This window comes from Sarcophilus harrisii, chromosome 2 (assembly GCF_902635505.1).
Source record: "Sarcophilus harrisii chromosome 2, mSarHar1.11, whole genome shotgun sequence".
Classification (NCBI taxonomy): domain Eukaryota; kingdom Metazoa; phylum Chordata; class Mammalia; order Dasyuromorphia; family Dasyuridae; genus Sarcophilus; species Sarcophilus harrisii.
Window position 1 is genome coordinate 421,775,634 of NC_045427.1, and position 24,002 is coordinate 421,799,635.

The 24,002-nt window shown below is 40.7% G+C and overlaps 2 protein-coding genes and 1 long non-coding RNA gene across 6 annotated transcripts in view; 1 reads left to right on the forward strand and 2 right to left on the reverse strand.

The window, feature by feature from the left end:
* NCOA6 (nuclear receptor coactivator 6) overlaps positions 1–7,349 on the reverse strand; it is a 79,119-nt gene extending 71,770 nt beyond the window's left edge. For all 4 annotated transcript variants that reach the window (XM_031953885.1, XM_031953889.1, XM_031953886.1 and 1 more), the window contains exon 1: positions 7,161–7,349. The gene's annotated coding sequence lies outside the window, so the exon portion shown is untranslated. The remainder of the gene's footprint in view (positions 1–7,160) is intronic.
* On the forward strand, positions 6,307–9,317 carry LOC116421701. The gene is made up of 2 exons (XR_004232190.1): positions 6,307–6,436; positions 7,722–9,317. It is a non-coding gene; the product is annotated as an uncharacterized LOC116421701 (long non-coding RNA).
* Positions 9,126–24,002, reverse strand: part of GGT7 (gamma-glutamyltransferase 7) — a 41,289-nt gene continuing 26,412 nt past the window's right edge. The window contains exons 9-15 of the mRNA XM_003756928.3: positions 21,311–21,438; positions 20,889–20,977; positions 15,085–15,234; positions 14,753–14,870; positions 14,142–14,279; positions 12,554–12,653; positions 9,126–9,878 (exon numbers count right to left, since the gene is read on the reverse strand). Coding sequence (XP_003756976.1) covers positions 9,715–9,878; positions 12,554–12,653; positions 14,142–14,279; positions 14,753–14,870; positions 15,085–15,234; positions 20,889–20,977; positions 21,311–21,438 — 887 coding nt within the window. The 3' untranslated portion in view covers positions 9,126–9,714. The remainder of the gene's footprint in view (positions 9,879–12,553; positions 12,654–14,141; positions 14,280–14,752; positions 14,871–15,084; positions 15,235–20,888; positions 20,978–21,310; positions 21,439–24,002) is intronic.

Here is a 24,002-nt window from a genome sequence, read left to right on the forward strand (position 1 = left end):
ATGAAAGTGAAATGAGAATTGAAAAAAAACATTGTACATAGTAATAGCAATATTGTAGCAAAGAACCCAAGATGAAAAATGCTATCCAACTCCAGAGAGAGCTGATGAATTCTGAGAGCAGACTGAGCATCCTTTTTTCACTCTATAATTTGTTTATTTTGCTTTTTGGCAACATGACTAATATGGAAATAAGTTTTGCCTAACTTCATATGTATAACTGATATCATATTGCTTGTCTTCTCCATGAGTGGAGGTGGAGAGAAACGGAGGGAAGGAGAGAATTTACAACTCAACATTTTTTAAAAAATGAATGTTAAAAATAAACTTTAAGAAAATTTTTAAAAAAGGAAAATAAGTAGTCAAAAATAGGCTACTAGTTATTACTAATCATGACTTGTATACAAAGAAGTAGTATAAAAGACATCAATTGGGAATGTGTCAAGTCAAGAAATGGTCCCTTTTACTTGTCAATTATAAAATGCCCTAAAAAACACTTTGGTACCAGTACACTTGGTAGATTTATAGGAGGTCAAGGACAATAATCACGTAAGACAAGTTGTGGATAAGCTGTGAGCTGTATCACCAGAGAAAAAACAATTCAATTTAAAAAACTACTAAATAATAATCATCTAACATTTCTCTAGTGCTTTAAGATTTACAAAGCATTTTCCTCAGAACAAGCCTATGAAGTAGGTAATAAGAGCTTTATCATCACTATCTCACAGGTGAAATGATTAGCCCAAGTTTACACATCTAGAAAGCAAAGATGAAAATTCAGATTTCCTAATTCTACAATCACTGTTCTGTTTTACTTTAGTACATTTCCTCTTCCTCTCTGACCCTGTCAAAGTGATACAGGTCAGTTTGAATATTAACAATAAAAAGAAGCTGCTGATTAGTAGCTAATATAACTTGTAGCAGTTCTGTTGAATCATCTGACTTTAAAAGGTTCTCTATCATGCATGATAAAGGTAGCTGCTGAGCAAGACCTTACTGGTTCTACTATAGCCCTACAAGTAGTCCTAAAGCAGGAAATACAAATATCCTTAGGTATCTCAAAACTTCTTAAAGTATGGGTCTTGACCCTACATGGGAAGAGGGGGATTGGAAAAATTTGGTAACAGTAAAAGGTATTAAATATTCTATTAAGATTGAATTCTTTATGTAAAAATAAATAAGCTCATCCAACTTATTAATATTAAAATTTGCTTTCATCTTTAATAGTAAAAATCATAAATATACCCAAGAATTGTTTTAAGATAAATTTATTACTTACTATCTGTAAATGGTTTGATCTGTATACCTCTTTTATATACCTATATACTCCAGGTAGTGTAAAAATTTCTCTTGCAAAAAAGGTTCACCTGCGGAAAAAGTTTAAGAAGTCCTGAGGCAGCTACATTACAAATGCAGGTATTTCAAGTTAAAGAAGTGAACAACAAAACTGAGATCCTCTCTACAATAAAAGAAATGGGTAACTAATTTATCTAATTTAATGGTCCAGATCCTATATTTAAACATACAAGGAAAGAAAAAATACTTCCATCCCTCCACCTTTGTTTTCACTGCCTCTTTTCTGACACCAGAGTTCCAAACTGCAGGGGCAAAAGAAACTCTTAGACACCAACTAATTCAGAGATTCTTAACCTGAGAGGTTTTTGTTTGTTTGTTTTAATATTCTGATAACTGAAATTCAGAATGATTGGTTTCCTTGGTAAGCATATGTATTTTATTTTGTGCATTTAAGAACATGATTCTGAGAAGGGGGTCTATTTTAAATTTCACCTAATTGCCAAAAGAGTCTATGACAGAAAAAATATTTGTGGCAGGCCTTTTTGTAGTAGCTAGTAACTGGAAATTGGATGGATGCTCTTCAATTGGAGAATGACTGAATAAATTGTGGTATATAAATGTTATGGAATATTATTGTTCTGTAAGAAATGACCAACAGGATGATTTCAGAAAAGCCTGGAGAGACTTACATGAACTGATGCTGAGTGAAATGAGCAGAACCAGATAATTATACACTTCAACAACAATACTATATGATAATCAATCCTGATGGTCGTGGCTCTTTTCAACAATGAGATGAACTAAATCAGTTGTAACTGTTCAGTAATGAAGAGAACCAACTACACCCAGTAAAAGAACTATGGGAAATGAGTATGGACCACAACATAGCATTTCCATTCCTTCGGTTAGTATTTGCTTGCATTTTTGTTTTCCCTCTCAGGTTATTTTTACCTTATTTCTAAATCTGATTTTTCTTGTGCAACAAGATAACTATATAAATATGTATACACATATTATATTTAACATATACTTTAACACATTTAACATGTATGGGACTACCTGCCATCTAGGGGAAGGGATGGGGAGAAGGGAAAAAATTGGAACAGCAGGTTTTGCAAGGGTCAGTGCTGAAAAATTACCCATGCATATGTCTTATAAATAAAAAGCTATAACAAAATAAATTTTAGAGAGAGAGAGAGAGAGAGAGAGAGAGAGAGAGAGAGAGAGAGAGAGTGAGTGAGTGTGTGTGTGTCTATGGCAGGAAAAAAAAAGGTAAAAGGATCTCTGAACTAGAGAAGAAAATCTGAACTCCTTAATCTGGTACATCTTGGTTAGGACCTAATAAGTCCCTTCTACACACATCTTCCCTTTCTGAATTTTATATTACCCTCATTCCATGCACTCTACATTCCGGCCAAACTGGACTACTAGTGTTCTCAAATTTGCCATGCCATCTCCTTTCTCCATATAATCTGTCCTCCAAGCATGGAATTAATTTACCTCTTCATTTCTGTTTTTCAGAATCCTTCAGAATTCAGAAGGTTCAAATTCAGATGCATTTCCAAATTGCACCTCTAATTCCTCTCACCCCAGGTGAAAGTCTTCTTTTCCTCCACCAATTTTCCTATGACATCTTTTTTGGATCTCTCTTTTATCACATATTATACTTATGTGTGTAAGTCATATCACCCAACAAATTATAAGCTTTTTGAATGAATGAAAAAGCATTTATTACTGACTATGTAATAGATACAATCCTAAACATTGGGGATACATATACAAAAACAAACAGACAATCTGTCCTCAAAGAGCTCACATTCTCTAATGGGAGAAGCAATATATAAATGAAAGTGTTCTGGTCAAGGAAGATGGTCAAGATGTCATTTTGCAACTTTATAGCCTTAGCATCTAATACAGGTGCTTACTAACATACTTTTTAAATGAATTCAGTTATTCACTCATTCAATGAACACTTCTTAAGCATTTATTATATAAATGAACACTGTGTTACATGCTGAAAAGATATAGTTTAGATAAAAATAAGTTTGTATAATTTTCCTACTGAAATTTACATCTTAGCAGTGGGATAAAAAATATTACACAGTAAGTGCATTACAGATCTGTAGTGGTTCAACTAGCTCATTTTACAGATAAAAGGAGCTGAGGCCTAGAGAGATTAAGTGGCTTACCCAAATTCTTATGGGTTCCAACTGGTAGAACCTGGATACTTAGAGCCAGACCTTCTGGCTCCAAATTAATTTCTTTTCTACTCCATAAACTTTAACTTTTATCAAAACCAATTAAATCAAAGCAGTTTGAGAATAATCACATCACCGTCAAAAGGGATTACAACTGCACAGGAAAATTATGAAGGTTATAATGTGGTTAAAGCACTGATTTTGAGTATCTCAAGAGAAAAATAAAATTTAAATTCAACTAATTAAAATCTTTCAAAGCAAAAATAGTTTCTCTCTATCCTTGACTCCATTGCTCCTAAAATACTTAACAGTAGCCCTACACAAATGAAATATTTAACATATTTTCTGAGGAAGTTAATTTTTTAAAATGTAAGAAATTTTGCATCCCCCTCAAACAAGAAGGGCAATCTAGTATAAAGGACAGTGAACTGGACCTGCAGTAAGGAAGACTCCAAATCAAACACTGTATTATTATTTATTAGTTGTATGACTCTGAACAAGTCACAACCTCCATCAACCTTAGTTTTCTCATTTGTAAAATGGAGATAAGAATAGTAGGAGGCACGAGTTATGAGGATCAAATGAGATGATATATGTAAAGCAATTACAAACTTTAAAATGCTGGGATAAATGTGAGTTAGAAAGGTGCCAAAAATGGTGTGAAATTTGAAAATCGTTACTGATCAGGGAAAACAATGAATGAGGTGACAACTGAGTTGAGAACTAAAGGGTTAGTAAGGATTCAACACGAGGATAATGAGGACAATCTGTATTTGTTATCCAATTTGTTTTAAGCATTCTATGAAGAGAGGAGAACAAAAAGAAACAAGAATGAGTAGGCAGGAAGCCCCCAAATGTAGAAAGCCTAGAATTCCTGGCAAAGAAATCTGAACTTTATGGTAGCCAACAAAGAACTTTTTAAGCAGAAGAGCTACCCGTCTATACACATGAGAAAACATTTTCTGGCAGTAATAATAGAGTGGATTTGAGAAGGTAAGAGGCCCCTAAAAGAGAAATAGTGAATAGAAATGAGGACTTATACGAGGGTGATAACATTAGTAAGAAGGGAATGGATCAATGAGATGTCACAGAGGAATGGGTAGAACATGGAATCTAAATGGATATAAGATGAGGAAAAATTGAATATAACCCCAAAGTTTTGAATATATGAGGCACAATGAATGGTGGTAGATCAGACTAAAACAGGGAAGACAGGAAGAGAGCCCAAGAAAAGAAATAAGCTTAGGTTTGAACATGTTAGTCTGAGGTGCCAAGAAGACATCTAGGTGAAGCTTTATGGTAGATAGTTGGAGATGCAGATGTAGAGGTCAGAACACAGGTCAGGATTGGAGATAGAGATTTGGGAGTTATCTGCATAGAGGTAGTAGTTGAAGTAGTGGGAGTGAATGCACGCTAGTCAATAGAAAATGCAGAGAAGTTTGGGCTGAATACAGATGAATGGGAAACATTCATTAAGACATAGAGACCAAGGTGAAGAGGTAGTGAAGGGCATGGAAAATAGATGTGAAAAGTCAAAACAAAACAAAACCCAGCTAGAATATAGTGTCTCTGAAGCCAGCGGGGAAGAATATTCAATAAAAGAGAGTATTCAAAACCCTCTTAAAAGACACTAACAAGTTCAAGGGATTGAAAACCATTAGATATGATGATTACAATGATGATTCCAGACAGAAAAGTTTGAGAACTAAAATCACATCTTAAAGGAGAAAATGGGTAATGAGGATGTGTAGGTATCTGGTATAGACAACTTTTTAAGATATTTTAGCAGAATAAGAGAAAATGATGGGATTGTAGTTACATAGGAAGTGGATACATCAAAATGAACATATTTGTGAATTGAGGAGAAGGTACCAGTGGAGGAGAGATTGAAGAGACTAAGACAGCAGCTTTCTGAAATAAAGTGTTAAAAGAAAATGAGATTAGGTAAAAGAGTAAGCTTTAGTAAAAAGTCAGAATTAACTAACTTCTGGTGACTAGAGTTAAGGAGATAAATTATGAGGAATTTTAAAGTCACTAAGGGTGTTCTTTTTAGTGAAAGAATAGGAAGAGAAAAGCTTAGAACCAGTGACTTTGAGGAAAGGGAGGTGATAAAATTTGGGCAGAGAACATTACTCCAATCTTCTAATTTTACAGATGTGAAAACTGAGACAAAATGAAATATTAAAGTGATTTGTCTTAAATCACATAGGAGCGGCAGAGCCTGCCAGCTATGGTCCAATGCCTTTTCAAGACCATTGTGCAGCTTTATGACTGATTTGTTTTTTCCAAAATTCAAATTTTCCCAAATATACAAGTTTAATAATAATGTAATTTATCCACTCAAAATCTTTCAATTGCTCTTTAAAGCTACACTAATAACTCCTCTCTAACTTTTTAAAGCCCTTCACAATCTGGCCCCATTTTATCTCTCAACCTTGTTATACGTTACTCCTCTTCCCACAATCTACAGTACAACCAACCTGGACTTCCTCAGTTCTTCATACACGACACCTCCACTTACCATTTGTGTCTTTTAACTACACCCCCTCATGCCTGGAATACAGCCTCACTTCCTCCAAGAAACAGCTCAATCAAGACCTTCTACCCAACCTTTCCTGACATCCCCAACTGCAGCGCCCTCCTTCCCCAATTCATTTCTTTGAATTTAATCTGTATATCTTTATACGAGGTGGTCAAAAGTCTCCGCGAAGTTTTAAGCCTTGAAAGCTAGATTTCAAGCTCTCTGAGGACAAGGCCCCTTTCTTCTGTGTATTCTCAGCACTTGGTACGGCGCTCTGGACGACTGGAATACACGTTTCAGTAACACTGGTTCAGTGGACCCGGAGTGAGCTCCGTCCACTGACGGCATTCGCGATTGCAAGCTCTCGGGCTCCCCATCACTGATTCTGCTCCCGGCTGGCTCGCCCCCTACAACGATGACCTCCGTGAGTGACCCCTCCTTGGGGGCGGGTGGGGGAGGGGCGGAGGGTGCCCCGGGTGATCACCCCCACACCATGCCATCGCTCTTTTGTACGTACAACACGGCCAGGCCCCGGGCATCTCGAGGCTTCATTTCTTCCCCCCACTTTAAGGGATTGGGAAACCTCAGAAGGTGAGCACGCTCCTTTGTAGCGCCCGCTGTCAAACTCCCCGCCCAGGGCTCTGCCTCAGTAGTCCTTCCAAATCCTTCCTTCCCCTGCCTTCCCCTCCTCCACCTCCCCGGAGCACATTAGCGCACACACACCCGGCCCGGTAAACCCGGCACACAATGAGGTGGGCCTGCCCTGCCCGCCCGCCCGCCCGCCCGGGTCGGGGCTTGGACACCTGCCTCCCCCGGCCCGGCTAAGGGTTTGGGAGGCGGAGCTCGAGCTCGGGCACCGCGGAGAAGCACCCCCCCTTCCCCGCTGCAGGCCTGACCCTGCCCCCCCCCCCACTCCAGCCCCGACCCCCCGCAGGCCGGGGCCAGCTCCCCAACATGGCGGCGGCGGCGGGGACACGAGCGAGCCCGGCGGCGGGCGGGTGGCTGCTCCTGGCCCGACCGAGCCTGTCATCCGCCCCGCGCGGCGGCGCCATTTTCCCGGGGCCAGGAACGAAGCTAGTCCCATTCGCGTCCCGTCCCGTCCCACCCCACCCCCCCGGACCCGACCCGAGCTCCAGCCTCTGTCTCACCTGCGGCCCGGCCAGGGGCCTCCGACGGCGGCCCACTCCGGCCCGTGGCCTGCGAGCGCCGCTCTGTCCGTCTCCGCGGCCCGGAGAGCCGGACAGCGGGACACCGGGACTCCCGGACCCGGCAGCGGCCTCAGACCCGGCGGGGAGGGGGAGGGGAGGGGACCGGGGCCCGGGAGGGGGAGGGGAAGGGGAGAGGGAGGGGGAGGAGCGGGGCGGGGCCGGGCAGGCGGGGGCCCCGCGCACGTGACCGGAGCGAACGTCCCCGGGAGCTCGGGGCGGCCGCACGCACGCGCGTCCGGGCCCGGCCCGCCCCACCCCGCCCCGCCCTGGTCCCTCCTGGATGGAGCTCCGATTTTCCCCCTACCTCCACCTCCCGACCCTCAGCATTTTTTTATTTCTCCTGAGCCCCGAGTCTTCGCTAGCCTTGAACCCTTGGTCTCTTTTCTCCGGGCAAGATTCCGCATTCCTCCACTCCCCGTAGTCCGGGGCCCACAGCACCCTCCCTCTTTTCGCAATCCTCGGCTCGAGTGCACGGTGTCCCCTCTGGTTTGCCTTCTTAAGGAAATGGTGGCGAGGAATCGGTCGTGTTCAGCACCCAGGCCCTCTGCGCTTGACCCGTAGTCCGCCTGCCCCCCACGAATGCCGAGGAGGCAGCGGCAGACCCGCTCCGACATCTCCCCCCTACGGACGTGTGCCTTTCGGAGTTTTCTGCCCTCCGCTCTGGCGCCTTCAGAATGACTGGCTCGGCACATTTACCTTTGTGACACTGGAGGGTCTCAGTTCCTATTCTATAAAACATTGTTCTAAATCTGCAAAATCATACTTTATGTCCTGCATATTATATGTGGGGGACTGGCTGTCCCCCCTCGTGACAGTCATAAGATGATAAAACTTAAAGAGTTGAAATGGCCCATTGAGAAGCGGGAGACGGAAACTGAAATTAGGGAAGGGGGTGAGGCTGGAAAGAGGAGTCATCTAAATGATGCTAGACCCGTGAGAGACCAGCAGGAATGGCCTAAAAACAACACAGATCTGAAGTCACTAGTGACACGTTAGAGCTGCTCTCTTCCGTGTCAATAGGGACTTCAGACCTGTGTTGTTTTTAGGGGTTGTGCATCTGGAGGCATGGAAAGAGTACTAGGTTGGGAATCGGGACAATTAGATGGACAGGACAACACAAACCGAAGGAACCCAGATTGTTTAAAAATGAGAAGTGAAGACTTAAGGGAACTATGATCAACGTCTTGAGGCATTTGAAGAGGTTATATATAGCTTTGTTTCGTCAGGTTGCAAAGAACAGAAGTAGGAGCAATGAGAGTAGAAATTGCAAGGAAGGATAATAAAAGGAAGAGCTTGCTGACAGGGATCGCTTCACCTATCAGGGCTGTTGAAAAAGGAATTTTTGTTCAGTTGCCGGTTAGACTAGATGATCTCTTTGTTTCCTCTCAACTCTTGGATTCCACGCTTTGAGTAACATCTCTATTAACTCAAGACTGAGCACCTTGGGTGCGGACTCTCTTCTCTGGGCCTCAGTTTCCACTCATCTCCATACAACTAGAAGTTTCCAACATTAATATTCAATGAGCTATGAGGAAGAAAGTACCAGATGTCACATGCCCCACTCCATCCCACTTCCAGGATACAGCCTATTAAGGATAATTAGAGAGGTTGGGAAGATCCACTTTACCTCTCTAGGCCTCTTTTTTGGTGAATTTCATGAGACTGAATTGTTTAGGAGTTGAATTAGGGGTGATATTGCCCAAAGGTAGAGAGATGGTCTCAAAGGCCTCCAAGGTTGCAGATAGCCTAAAGTGCTGATATTAGAAGCCTAACAGAGGAGACTTCTTTCTCCCCAAAATTCAGCTATCTGTTCCAACTTTGATCTGGAGACAGCTAACAGACCAAGCCAGAGATAAGGTTTCTTAAGCAACTTTCTCTTTAATTCCTCTTGGGAAGTGGAAGCCCCTGAGCTGTTACCCCCCCCCCCCTCCCACCCTTATGTGGCCCCTTGTCCCTGCACCACTCCCTCAGATCCTCACTATTTCTGGGACAGAGATAAGGAAAAAAGAGGGCCCACTGCTTTTGGATGGTGAATTTTTAAAAACCAAGTCATCTGAGAAATGAGACTGGGGAGAAGGTAGGGGAAAGATGCAGAGGGTGGGTGGGAGAGAAGGATGGTTAGGGCCAGTTGGGTGGGTTATTTTTTGTTTTTGTTTTGTTTTTAAGCAAGCATTTTCCTAAACCTCTCAGGAATAGGGACTTTTGGGAGGAGGCAAAACCATTCTAGTTTTCTCCTGAGGTTCCTCAGTCCACACCCATCAACTGTAGAATTTGTCAATTATTCTGGAATTGAGTTTGATAGAAATCTCCTCTGGTCCCCAGGCCCTGGGCAGAGCTCAAAGGCACCAACTGGGAGCCTTTGGTCTTCAGGCCCACTCTGTGCCTATCTCCCCCCCCCTCCCTTGCCCAGGGGGAGGCAGGGCTCCTCGGGGCTCTTGGAACATGCAAAGGGTATTTGTGCTGCAGCGCCTGCCCCTGCCCCACCCACCCACTTCTACAAGATGGTGGCACCAGCGCCATCTGGGCTTCGAGGGTCCTTCACCCCAATGATGAAATTGTTGGTTCTCCGACCTCCGTGGACCCAGGACAGAACATCTACCTTCTCAACCCGATGGCCCCGAGCTTCCAGGAATTCAACCTCTTCCTCTGTGAATTCACCTAAAAGAAATTACATGCAACAAAATCAATTTAAACAGAATAAGTATTTCCTCTGTATAGAACTCTCCTTTGGGTGTTCAGTAAACTCATATAAACTCACAATCAGGAGGCCAAGAGGATTTATTTTCCAGGACTAGACAGTCTTGTTTGTCCATAGTAAGTTGTAGACAATTTCAGCACCTCTAGAAAATCCCCATCCTTTCCAAAATTTCCAGTCTCCCAAATCTCTTTAATAGAGACAAATCCCAATATTTTCTAGGGATCAGATTTGAAGAATTAAAAACTATCAGAGTAAGAAGGTATTGCAGAGATCATCTATTCCAGTCTATACACTGTACACATGAGGTAATCCCAGATAACTCTGGGACTTGCCCAAGACCCACAACTAGTTTGTTATAAAATTGTCAGTCACTAGCACTAGCCCAGCTCCTCCATTTTACCAGATTAATCAATCAACTAGCATTTATTGAGGCTCTTTGGAAATATTTTTTTGGCAGCTATGTGAAAGATAGACTGGAAAAGAGATGAGCTTGAAGCTAGGAGACCAACTAGAAGTCCAGGCCCAGGGAAAAATGAGGGCTTGAGAGATGAGGGGATTGGCTTAAAACCAGTTGTTGTCTTTTGTTCTGGAAGAGGACCCAAATGACATCACTGTGTTAGAGTTGAGTTACAGTGTGTCTGACTGTGGCTGATCAGACCAATACGAGCTCAGAAGGCTCTGCCACAGATCGGATACAAATCGTCCCTCTGAATATTTGGGTGATTTCTCTAATTTTGTGCATCTTGCAGTTAGGGAGGGGGGTAATTCAAATCTGCTTTGCTCATAAAACACAGCATCTTAAGATCACATGATTATTGTCATAGATAAATTAGTGTTAGAAGAGTAGCATCTAATCCAACCATCCTCATTTTAAAGGTAGGAAACAAGTCCCAAAAAGGGGAAAACCACTCTGAAGGCTTATCTCACTAAGAGTTGCATCTGTGGGTGGGAGGCAAGAGGGCACTGGGGATCAGAAAGGAGGCTGAGAGAGAAGGGGGCACCACAGAGATAGGAAAAGGACAGAGAAAAGGGCAGCTGTTGGTGTCTGGGACAATCTTTATTAACAGCAACACTGCCATCAACTAGTTGTCTTTATCTGCAGAGCCCTTTTCAGAGAACCAGCCCAGGAGGGCCTCTTTACCTAAAGTTGATTAAAAGGATTGAGTTTTCCCTCCTCTCCCAGCCCTAGAGGGCTCTAAACTTCAAGGAGAAGGAGGAAATACCTAGCTCCATAAAGAAAGACCACCAATAGAGAACAGGGTGGAGAAGACTCTGGGTTAACAGATATGTAGATGAACTTGACTTTTAATCTTTTGTGTCCCCAAATAACAGCAATTTAAAAGATAATAGTCTTTTTTTTTTTTTTTTTTTTTTTTTTTAGCATTTTCAAGTCTACAAAGCCTTTTCCTCCTAATAATAACCCAGAGCTAGGTAGAACAAATTGTGTAGTTCAGTCCTGTTCAGTCCTTTTGAGTCCAGTTCAACTCTTTGTGATCCCATTAGGGTTTTTTTTAAGCCAAGATACTAGAGTGGTTTGCCATCTCCTTCTCCAGATCATTTTACAGATGAGGAAACTGAGGCAAATGGGGTAAAGCAACTTGCCCAGACTCACACAGCTAGTAAGTGTATTAGGTCAGATTTGAATTCATAAAGATGAGTCTTCTTGACTCCAGACCTAGCACTTTATCCACTGGGTCACTTAGATGCTCTCCTATTGACTTTGGAAAGCTACATGTTAACATTATATATGCCTTATTTTCTTTATTTTCTAAAACATTTCCCAATGACATTGTGATCTGATTCTTCGATCAGAACACTCAGAAATGTTGAGAGCTGCATGTTACCCATCGGTCCAGAGTTTGACGCCTATGTCCTATAGATCTCTTTAAGACGAAAAGTAGCAAAGAAGGAAATTTCCTCACCTGGGAGTTCCCTCTACCAATGAAATCACAAGTTCAGTCCCTACTTGTACCCATATTCTTAGCTACAAGCTCTCTAAGGAAAGGAAAAGGATATAATTGGAAATGAATGCAAAAGAAAAGTAGAATATATCATTTTTTTAAAATGTTAACGGGATTCAGAGAAATCATGCTCCTAAATAATAAACAATGAAAATGATAGCAACTCCTGTCTTTAGCTTTCTTCCCCATAAAGGCCCTGAGAAAATAATGAAAGGATTATTATCTCAACAAAGTTGACTAAGTATCTAGAACAGGGGAAGAATGACTAAGTAATAAATCAATTAACAAGGATTTATTAACCACTTACAATATGCCAAGCACAGTGTTAATGAGGAAGGACACAAACACAAGAGCCACAAAATCCCTGTTTGTGTGTGTGTGTGTGTGTGTGTGTGTGTGTGTGTTCCCCCACAGGAAAGTGGGACTGGCTTGAGTCATTAAAAAGAAACAAAGCCTAAAAGTCTCCTGAGGAACCACCTGGGGGTAGGGGGGTTGTACCTGCTGTTTGTGTAGCCCTTGTTACCCATATTCTTAGCTACAGGATCTCTGAGAAGGGGAAAAGAATATATTTGGAAATGAACACAAAAGAAAAATAAAATATGTCAATGAATATTGAAAGAGAATCATGCTCCAGAATCAGGGCCCCACCAGTCTGCCCTTCTCCCTATACTCACTGTCCACCTGGAGGATGTTGGACTGTAGCTCAGGGTGGAGGCGTCCTAAGGACAGGCTATCACTCAGATTTCTGTTCATGGTCAGCACATTCACCAGGACCTGCAGGATGCCAAGAGAGGTGAGAGGTGCATACAACCAGGAAGTATCCCCAAAGGAGCCCAGGTAAATCATCCCTTGTAAGTAAATGTAAAGCATTACATACTTTTTAGGCACCAGTTGGTTCAGTAACAGGGGTATGCTGGAACCAGTTTAAACCAGTTCATGATTAATGATTAAATTTTCAGTGTGAGCATGTACACTAGAAATTGATAAATGCTACAAATCAAAGCTTGATTTATTGATTTATTGATGTCTAGACTTAAGAAAGTGATGAGAATATGTTATTACAATTTAAATTTATGAGTGTATCAGGGACAAAATTTTTTCTTCCTAGCCTGTTATTAAACATTTACTAGCACACTCCTGTTAGTGGACAGCCAGGTCACACAATGGATAAATTTAAATCTTGCCTTAGACATTGCATATTATCTGACTGGGCAAAATCTTTAACCTCTGTTTGCCTCAGTTTCTCCATCTGTAAAATGTATAATAATATCACCTACCTCTCAGAGTAGTTGTGAATATAAAATGAAATATTTGTAGAGTACTTGGGAAACTTTTATCAACTTTTTCACCCACTTTCTCAGACACTAACAACAGCTGATTGGAGTCAGGAAATCAGATTATTGTTCTGATTTGAAAGAAAAAGAAACTGAAACTCAAGGAAGAAAAATGACTTGTCTACTAGCCACAGAACGAGTTAGTGGCAGATCTTAACTAGAAATTCCATCTGACTCCAAGGTTCCTTTCATTATATCATGCTGCTTTACACTGTCTAATAGTAATAGCTCACATTTCTATTGTGTTTTAAGGTGTTCAAGATACTTTACACAAAATATACTAGACAGTACAAGTATTACTGTGGCCATTTCACAGATAATGAAACTGAAGCTCAGAGAGATAAAATTTTTTTGAATTTATTCACATAGGTAATTGTCAGAACTACAAGTCTCCTGATTGTATTGTCTCTTGATTACCTCTTGAGTGCTCTTTGTATTTATTTATTTATTTGCACTATGCTAGTAGGAATAACAACAGCAGCAGGAGCAGCTAACATAATATTTACTATGTGCTAGGCTCTGTGCTAAACATTTTATAATTATTGAATCATTTGATCCTCCCAATAACCCTTGGAGGAAGTGATTTTATTATTCCCAATTTACTGGTGAGAAAACAAAGGCAAACAGGATAAAGGGACTTGCCCAGAATCATATAGCTAGTAAATATCTGAAACTGGATTTGAATTCAGGTCTTTCTGTCTTTAGGTCTGGCACTCCGCCCATCACACCACCTACCTGCTCCACATTGCCACAGGAAGACAGCACTAAAGTTCTCTAAAAACCTGAGAGAAATGGGGAAGTAGATCTGAGAAGTGAGGGGAAAACTGCTCTTGCTCCTCTCCAATTTCCCATGAACAACAAGGTCGAAGGCCTCTCAAGGCTCAGTTCCCATGCTTCTTTGTCAGGAGGGACAAAGGGAAGGGCTCACCTGGGTAAGGCTGCTAAGTCCTCGGGCAGCACCATTGGCCCCCAGAGCCAGGTAAGTCCCGCAAAGTCCTTCAGCCGGCCTTACCACTGTGGGCAGCAGGAAGGACAGTGGCCTCTTCCCAGGATGAATGGCATTCTCCTGTCATAGCAACACAGATCTCGTGGGTGATGGGAGAGGGACCTGAACTGACTCCCTTTGTCCCCAGCTTGACCATCCAACCCCTAGTGATGTCTCTCTTTCCCCAGATTTAACTTTTCCCTGATGTAAGTCACCTTAGTTATGTTTGCATGTAAATGAAGTGCTATGTCTCCCCAGTCAGTATAAGTTCCCTGATGAGCCCACAGCACCCAAAACAGAACTGGGCATACAGTGGGCTCATTTATTCAACATTTTCTGAGTACCTGCTATGTACAGGAACCCAAGCAACATACTTTGGGATATGGGGTGAGGAATGGAGAAGAAAAGGAAGAAGGAAATGACTAAGTGGGAAAAGGAGTGAGGAACAAAACATGTAATGGGGAGGCGAGGGGCTGGGGTGGTTTGAAAGATTATCCCAAAGTAGAAAGAGAAAAGAAGGGAGGGAGGGGCAGCTAGACCAGCCTAGGAAGTACCAGGCTGGGTGCAGAGTGATTTGCAGTTTTGTTGGGCCAGGAGAAGTCCAGCATCTGGCTGTTGAGCAGGATCCCAGAGGGTGTGATGAGGCCGCTGCCGAAAGGGCGGTTCAATGAGCTGCAGAGTAACGGGAGACATAAATGACAGCACATCTCATTCTGGGCTTTCCGCTCTGAGATGTGCCTACCCGATCACCATTGCCCTCCTTGCACCCAAACCCCTGTTCTAGCAAAGAAAGGAGGAGGTGTTTGCCATGGGCACCCGGTGCTCCAGCTCCCAGCCTGGAGAGAGCTCTGACTCTGGGTTCCAAACTCTGGACATTGGACTATACCTGACCACAGCTACAATGAAGTCATCGGGCCCCATCACCAGCACCTGTGCAGCTGTGGCACCCCCGTCCAGCTCATAGGCAGGCAGCAGTGAGCCAGGGTCTGCCTGTGAATCGTTGATATGGCCCCGAAGATACCCAGCCTCCAGCTTGCTGTGGAAACACAAACAGGAAGGGCTGAGAGGGGTGTAGCAGGCTTCTAGGGGCCAGAGTGCATTTAGATAATGACCACTCTAGTCACAGTTCTCAAACTCCCAGGAGAGGTAGGACAAGGCTAAAAGTGAAAGAAGTACAGGATGAAAATTGTGGGGGGCTGAGGTGGGCTGGAAGGGAGGGAGATAGCTTTGTGCTGTCTCTCACATTGGCCACCTGGATGGCACAGTGGGTAGAGCATCAAGCCTGGAGTTAAAAATCAGCCTCAGTCACTTACTAACCATGTGACCCTGAGCAGATCCCTTAACCCTGCCTGCCTCATCTGTAAAATGGAAATGGAGAAGGAAACGGCAAAGCACTCCACGCCAGGAAAACCCCAAGTGGCACCATGAGGAGGCAAACACAACTGAAAAATAAGTGAACGTTTCTCACATACATATGTACCCGCATTGATACATATATGTGTGTTTGCAGTATATTCACACACCTGTACACATGCATCAAGGTGTACACATACATGAACATACACAGATCTCTTTGCATTCATGTATGTGTATTCATATGTTCACACATACAGGTAGATACATATACATACATGATGGCCTGACTACTCCTCAGTGTCCAGTGCTGGCTCATCATCTCTATAATGCCCTCAACTGTGGATAATTCCCAAAGCTCTCTTCTGGAACCTGTTTTCTTCTCTCTGCTTTGATGACCCCATTGGCCTCCATGGGTTTAATTATTTTCTCAATGCAAATGACCCACAAATGCATATATTTAGCAATGGTCTCACTTGAGTTCCATTTCTGCCATACCAACTGCCTGTTGGACACAAAATAAATGTCCCAAGACATCTCAACTTCAACATATTCATAACTAACTCTTGTTCTTCCAATCTCCCAGGTTACTTATCCTTGATGCTTTATTTTTCTTTACTCTAGATATCTAATCAATTACCAAATCTTTGTTTTTGACTACAACATCTTAGTTCAGGCCTTTACCACTTCTTTCTTACATTATTACAATGATCTTTCATTAGTACCCCTCCCTCCAGTCTTTCCCAATTCCACTGTATCTTCCACACAAAGGTCAAAGTGAATTTTTAAAAAAATGGTTCTGAGTAAATGTAAATTCAGACAACTCTGAGGTTTGTTAACAACTTCCTACCTCTCAAATTAACTAAGATGTCAGGAAAAGGTAATGGATAAATCTTAGAGGGAATGTGGGAAAACTGGGAGACTAATACATTGTTGATGGAATTGTAAAATGATTCAACCATTCCAGAGAACAATTTGGAATTATGCCTTAAAGGCTTTGATCTAGCAATCTCACTACTGGGTCTGTATCCCAAAGAGATAATAAACAAAGGAAAAGGACCTAGATGTACAAAAATGTTTGTATAGTGTCAAGGAACTGGAAACTGAGTGGATGCCCATCAGTTGGGAATGGCTGAATAAGTTATGGTTTATGAATGTTATGGAATATTATTATTCTATAAGAAATGACCAGCAGGATGATTTCAGAAAACCCTTGAAAGATCTACACGAACTGATGCTAAGTGAGGTGAGCAGAACCAGGAGAACACTGTACACAGTAGCAAGATTATGTAATGGATACATATCAATTGCAAAGAACACTGAGGAATAGTCAGACTTCTCCATAAGGCCACCCTCAGATACTTAATATTTATTAGCTGTGTGACCCTGGGCAAGTCACTTAACTACCTCACAAAAACAAACAAAAAGCAAAGCAATTACAATGGACTTGGAGTGAAAATGCCAATCAGCCAAAGAAAAAACTATGGATACTGAATGTGGATCGAAGCATAGAATTTTCACCTTTTTGTTTGTTTGTTTCTCTTGTTTTTTTTTTTTTTTCTTTTAGTCTGATTTTTCTTGTACAACATCACAAAAATGGAAATATGTTTAAAAGGATAGCATAATTTAACCTATATCATATTGCTTGCTGTCTTGGGAGAGGTGAGGGAAGGAGGAGGAAAAATTTGGAACACAAAGTTTTACAAAAATGATTATTGAAAACTATCTTTACATATATTTGGAAAAATAAAATACTATTGAGAAAAGAAAAATGTAGCTCTGAGCATGTCATTCCCCTATTCAATAAATTCCAGGGACTTTCTATTGCCTTTAGGATAAAATTAATTATAAACTCCTGTAATAGGCCTTTCATACCTTAGCTCCAACCTATCTTTTCAGTCTCCATATACATTATTTCCTTTTCTTTACTGTACTGTCTAGACTAAAGTTTCTTAAATTATGGGTAAGCTCATTCCTCTGTGTATTTTTAAGTTCCCTTTCAATTGGTGGAGTCAGCTGGAGGAAAATTATCAAGTTTAACTGTGAGTATTAACATCTTAAAAAGAGACAAATGCTACAAATCAGGGTTTCATTTATTGTTTTATGGATTATTTATAAGGCACCACAATGGCTCAAAAGATATAATGCTGGCTCTCTTCTCAAGACAAAAATTGGAAAATGAGGGGATGTTTATCAATTGGAGAATGGCTGAATAAATTGTGTTATGTGATTATGATGAAATATTATTGCTCTATGGAAAATGATGAACAGGATGCTGTCAGAAAAACCTAGAAAGTCCTCCATGAACTCAAGCAAAGTGAAATGTACTGTCTACAAAGTAATAGTAATGTTGTGGGATCAGCTGTGAATGATTTTGCTATTTTCAGCAATACAATGATACAAGAGTAATTTGAAGTACTTATGTTGAAAATCTATCCATAACCAGTGAAAGAAATGTCTGAAAACAGATTGAAACTTACTTTTTTTAAAACTTTATTTTTCTTGAAGGTTTTTTTTTTTTTTTGAGGGATGGGGTAGGAAAAACTAGATTTTCTTTTGCAGCATGACTTTTATGGAATGTTCTACATAACTTCACATGTGCCTTCTCAAGGGTCAGAGAGTGGAGACTAAGAAAGAATATCTGGAACTAAGTTTTAAAAACAAATGTAAAAAATTGTTTTACATGTAACTGGGGAAAATAAAAATTTTAAACAAGTAAACAAATAAATAAATAAAAGAAGCTTTGGTCTAGACAAACTGTTCTTTTCTCTGTTCCTCATGCAAAACCTCTATTTCTCATTTCCATGCCTTTGCACAGGTAAATTCAGTAAGCATTTATTAAGAACTTACTGTGTGCCAGGTACTATGTTAAGTGCTAGATATACAAAGAAAGGCAAAAATAGTCCCTGCCCTTAAGAAACACATGATCTATGGAGGGAGTCAACATGCAAAGAATTAGGTACAAATAAGACATACGGATAAATTGGATATCATCTCAGAAGAAATGAAAAAGAAGGACTGGCAAGAGTTTCTTAACAGAAGGTGGGATTTAGTTAGAAAGCTAGGGAAGCTATAAGACAGAGACAATGAAAGAGAACATTTCAAGTATGGGAGATAGTGAAAATGCACAGAACTAGGAGAGGTATAGGGAACTGCAAGAAAGCCAGTAACGTTAGTAGAGTACATGGGGATTGTAGATGTAAAAAGATTGAAAATTTATGGGATAGGTTATGAAAGAGTAAAAGACAGAGGGTTTTAGATTTGATTCTGGAGCAAAAGGGATTCACTGGAGTTTATTCAATGGGGGAAGGAGTGACATAGTCAAAGCTGCTCCTTAAAAATATCACTTTGTTAGCTGAATAGAAGATGGACAGGGGTTGGGAGAAGTTTGAAACAAGGAGACTAACTAGAAGGCTATTGCAATAGTGCATACCTAAGGGAATAAGATTCTACACTTGAGTAGCAGCAGTGTTGAAGAGAGAAGGGGGCATATATGAGAGATTTTACAAAAGTAGAAATGACTGGTTGGCAATAAATTGGATAGGGGGGTAAAGAGAGAGTGAAGAATCAAAGATAATACCTAAATCGTGAGCCTAATTGTGAGGACAGTGATACCCTTGATAATTATAAGACATGTCCTAGTCACATGCCAACAAGATGGAGGACAGTAGAAAGGATGTACAAGAGACAGAATAATTTCAGCTCTTTTCACAGCCTAGAACACCAAGAATCCTAATGAGACAACATTTCAATACACTAGCAGAACAGAAGACTAATCTCTAACCCCTAATATGGTCACTCAAGCAACCCTACACTCACTGCTCAATATGATTCAATAAGCAGAGCTTTAAGAGCCATCACATGGGCTTGTAACAGAACTAAAGCCTACCAATTGTCTTTTCATAGTACCATGGAAAACCAAAAGTCAAACGCTTGCTTAGGCTGAAACAGCAGCTCAGCAGCACTCTGTGCTGCTACATAACTCAGTCAGAAAACTAAGGGAAAATGGAAACTAGGTAGGGCAGGACACATGCATGGCACTCTACCAAACCTGAGGGAAAAAATCCAGCTTTGAGTCAGAACCCTCAGAAGTTTTGTACCCTCAGAAGTCATTTGGGGGAAAGACAACCTGGTGAAACTTGAATTTTCCAGTATGGGAGAAGCTTTAAGGTACAATTCCCAAAGAAATTGTCATCAAAATGGAAGGAGCCAGAAAGTGAACAATAAAGGATAAAAGGCTGATATGGTCAAAGATCTTAGGAGGAAGAAAACTCAATTAATCAGCATAAGCAGATAAACAAACAAGGAAGATATTAAAAGCAAAGAATGTGGCTTCTAAAAGAGCTCAAACCACCAGACACATATGTATTATAAGACAAAGGAAAATAAATCAACATCTAGAGACTGGGATCCCAATGAATATTCAAGATAGCATGAAACAACAGTGGGATGTTCCTGAATAGTTTAAAAGAAAAATAAGAATTGTAAACTAAAATATATGGTCTTCATAGCAAAAATAATTGCCAGAATAGGAAAAACTTGAACCCAAGGCAGTAAGTTTCCTACCAAAAAACAAAAGGGAGAATAATTCATTAGGAAAGGAAATACACAGAAGTAAAGGACAAGCTAAAAGAAGAGAAGCAAAATGCAATAGTATTCAAAGAAAACATGATATTCACACAAGCAAAACATTTATCTCAAAGATAGGAAATGTAGAGACAACTTAAGGATTATATGACAAGTTAAAAAACCGGAACACCATAACTCAAAAAATAAAGATAATAAGACACAAATTCAATACAACTCAAATATCACCTCTTACAGGAAACCTTTTTCTTCATTCCCTCCATCTGCTAATGTCCTCTTTCCCTGTTTTATATTTATTTTGCATTTACTTTCTATATACTTATATATGTACATATTATTTCTCTTAATGGAATGTAAATTCTTTGAGATTATTTCATATTTTGACTTTATATCTCTAGGATCTAGCATAATTTCTGTTTATTATGCATACATATATGTACATAGAGAGAGAGAGCTTTTAAAAAGCTTTAAAGTTTAAATTTTTAGAGAGTTTAATTAAGATTAAGTTTTAATAGCTTAAAACTGCACTAAGACTTTTGGGACTCCCAGTGTTTACACAAATAGCATTATAAGATTTAGAGATACATAAATACACATATACAAATAGGATGTGTGTGTGTGTGTGTGTGTGTGTGTGTGTGTGTGTAGTTCTGAGAAATCAGAAGGAGGCAAATCTCAGATAAATGTCTTTCTCACATTTCTCCAAAAATGCCCTCCCACCTCCAATCCCTTCCTATCTCTTGGCCCTACCTGAGCATGTCTTCTGTGCTTTCAGAGATGGTTGAATCATAGAAGGGATCTCCCAGTCTGCTAGCCAAGGCCAGAGCAATCTTCAGGGTCTGTGTTTACAAAGGCATGCAGAAGTCACCAAGCATATCAGGGCCTCTCCTCTGCCTGTGACCCCCAAGCTCCAGAATATCCATGCCCCACCCATCAGAATTCCAAAGACCTTCCCTTCCCCATCCCCAAAATACCTTTATTGACCCCATGCCCCAAAGGCTTTCCCTGCACCAAACCCTCTTCCCAAGGACTGCTTGGTATCCCCAGCACCCAGAGAGAGCAGGACAGGGGAGGAGGGAGGCTGGCACAGACCCCAGCCCCCTGGAAAGCAGGAACACAAAATAGGACAACAAAGCTGAGAAGCTGACAGGGAGAATGGTGAGAAACCATACCTCAGCTACCCAGTGCAGAGCCTGCTCCCTGGACACCAGGTTGGTAAGGTTGAAGCCCTCTAGGATGTTCAGGGCAGCAATAAGAGCAGGTCCCGTATGAGGGGGTGGGGGGCTGAGCACCAAGTGGCCTTTGAGAAGGGGAGAGGCCAGGTTAAGGAGGGGAGGGGAAAAGATCTAGACATAAAGACAAAGGGGGCAAAGAACTTTTAGAGGCAAAGAAACTAAAACCAAGCTCTTAGAAACTGAAGAACCCATTTTATAGATGAGGAAATTGAGGCTAGAGAGAAAAAGGGACTTGTGGGCAATCACACAATCGGTGGCAAAGCAGGGGTTCCAGCTCAGGAGGCTTTCTGAGTTCTAGTCCAGGGCTTTGAAACCTTCATAAACAAGGATCCAAGATATTCATTCTTTCAGAGCTGGCTTCAAGCTAGTACAAAGACAATTCCTCTCGGACCCCACTCTTAACCGTCTCCACCACTTTACTTGCCAAGTCAAAAATGTCTCTTAAAAAGAAAAAGCCTAAGGCTGACCCACGTGACCCATGCTAACTGGGTCCACTCTAACTTCCATATAGAACTCATCCATCAGTGTCCATGTCTGGGACAGACAATGGACAATGAGGTGATTTCAGGATTAAACGGGCAAAGAGGGCAGCCTGCTTTTAGGAAACTGCAAGCTCTTTTAAGGAATGAAAGCTTTTTCCAGAAACAAAGGCTCATCTTTTCTAAACCTTCATTCTGGGGACAGTGGATAAGCTGTAAGACATGTAGCACAAACTGTCTCTGAAGAACTGAACATGAACCACCACGGAGAACCATATGGAGAGATATATGTAACGTGATCAATGAGGAATTTCAAAGAAGAATTGGAGTTTAAGATGTCACTATAAAAGGAAAAGATGAGCTAGTCATGTGTCATGGGATTATAGGTGGGCCCTCTTGTGCTTTACTGCTCTCCTTGAAATATCAGGAGAAAATGAGGAAAGGCATTAGTTATTTGGTGAGAAAGACTAGCAGACTCATGGGAAGAGATAGCCAAGAGTTGCACAAGATGGCAGGCATGGAGAGAAAATCCAAACCTATATGATTGATATGACTAATCCCATCAGGGTCCTCAACATAGCAAAGCAACCCTTTTACTTTTGTGTAATTGATTTTCTATTGGACATCCCACAGGAACTATTGTAAACTTTGACTTTTCTCCTCCTATATAACGCTATTCTCCTCCCTCTCAGTTGAAGACTCCATCTCATATGTTACTGAGATAATAGAAGACATTTCAAAACTCCTTGTTCTCATCCCCTCATTCTCCTTGCCAAGGCTGGTACCTCTACTTCCATCTTTGATCCCATTATCCCTTTTTGGCTCCTTCAGCAAATTATCCCCACAATTATTCAACCATTCTTTCTCTAATCTTTTATTCTTCCTTATGTCACTGCTTATCTCCTTGCTACCTAAAAATGTTCTTAGATCTTAAAAACTCTCATTTGACTCTATCATCCTTTTTGGGGTCAGAATGCCAGAAAAAGAAAAGTTATCTAAAAAGATTGCCTCTATTCTTTCTCCTCCCACTTCTCAATCTTTGCAGCTGGGTTTTCTGTTCTAATCACACGACTGAAATTGTACTCTCCAACATTATAAATGATGTTTTAATTGTTTTTTTCCATATCAAGTTTCATCTCTCCTGATGTCTCTGAAACTTTTTACCACCCTTTCCCAGAGTCTTTCCTCTTTGGGTTTTCATGAGATTACTCTTGCTTATCCTCCTACCTGTCTGACCAATCCTTCTCAGTCTCCTTATCATAGATCACTGATTATAATTCTTATCCTCTTACCCAACTGTGGCTGTATTCCAAACCCTTCACATAAGCTGTCAAAAGAATATTCTTACCAGAGCATATCTCTGACCATATCACTCACATCTCTATTCAATAAACTCTATTGGTTTCCCATTTCTTTTAGAATCAAGTATACATTTTTCCCTCTGATTTTTCAAGCCATTCACAATCTGATCCAATCTCGTTTTCCAGCCTTATTATAAATTATGTTCTTTCATTATACTTCCATTCTTCAATCCAGTCAAGTTGGTCATCTTCCTGTTCATTACACATTCCACTTTCTCTTTACCTCTTAAATTGCTAATTTTCTTCAAAACTCAAATGAACTCTTAAGAAATATAGGCAAGGGAAATATGGAAAATTTCATTTTTTACCAAATCTATTGTTTTTAAAATTTTGAATTTAAATTGTTTCACCAGAGATTTACTCTGATAGCATGAATTAATAAATAGCTTTAAAATGTATTTGGGGGAAAAAGAAATAGAATTCAAGTATTACCTCCTATAACAAGGCCTTTTCTGATTTCCCCAGATGCTGGTGTCTCTCTTCCCAAAACTATCTTGAATCTATTTTGCATATGTGTATATATATATATATATATATATACACACACACACACACACATATATATATTCCACAATAGGATTAAATGGGGATCCACAATAGGATTAAATTAATCTCTGAAAACAAACTGTTAAATTTTTGTCTTTTTGTCACTTGCAAACATAATAGGTGCTTAATAAAAATTGTTCAATGGTTGATCTCTAGGAAATGACCTGGCCAAGAATATCATTGAAAGCATTTTTTTATAGGCACTTAAAGAGGAAGAAGCAGGCACTGGGTGGGAAGAAAAAT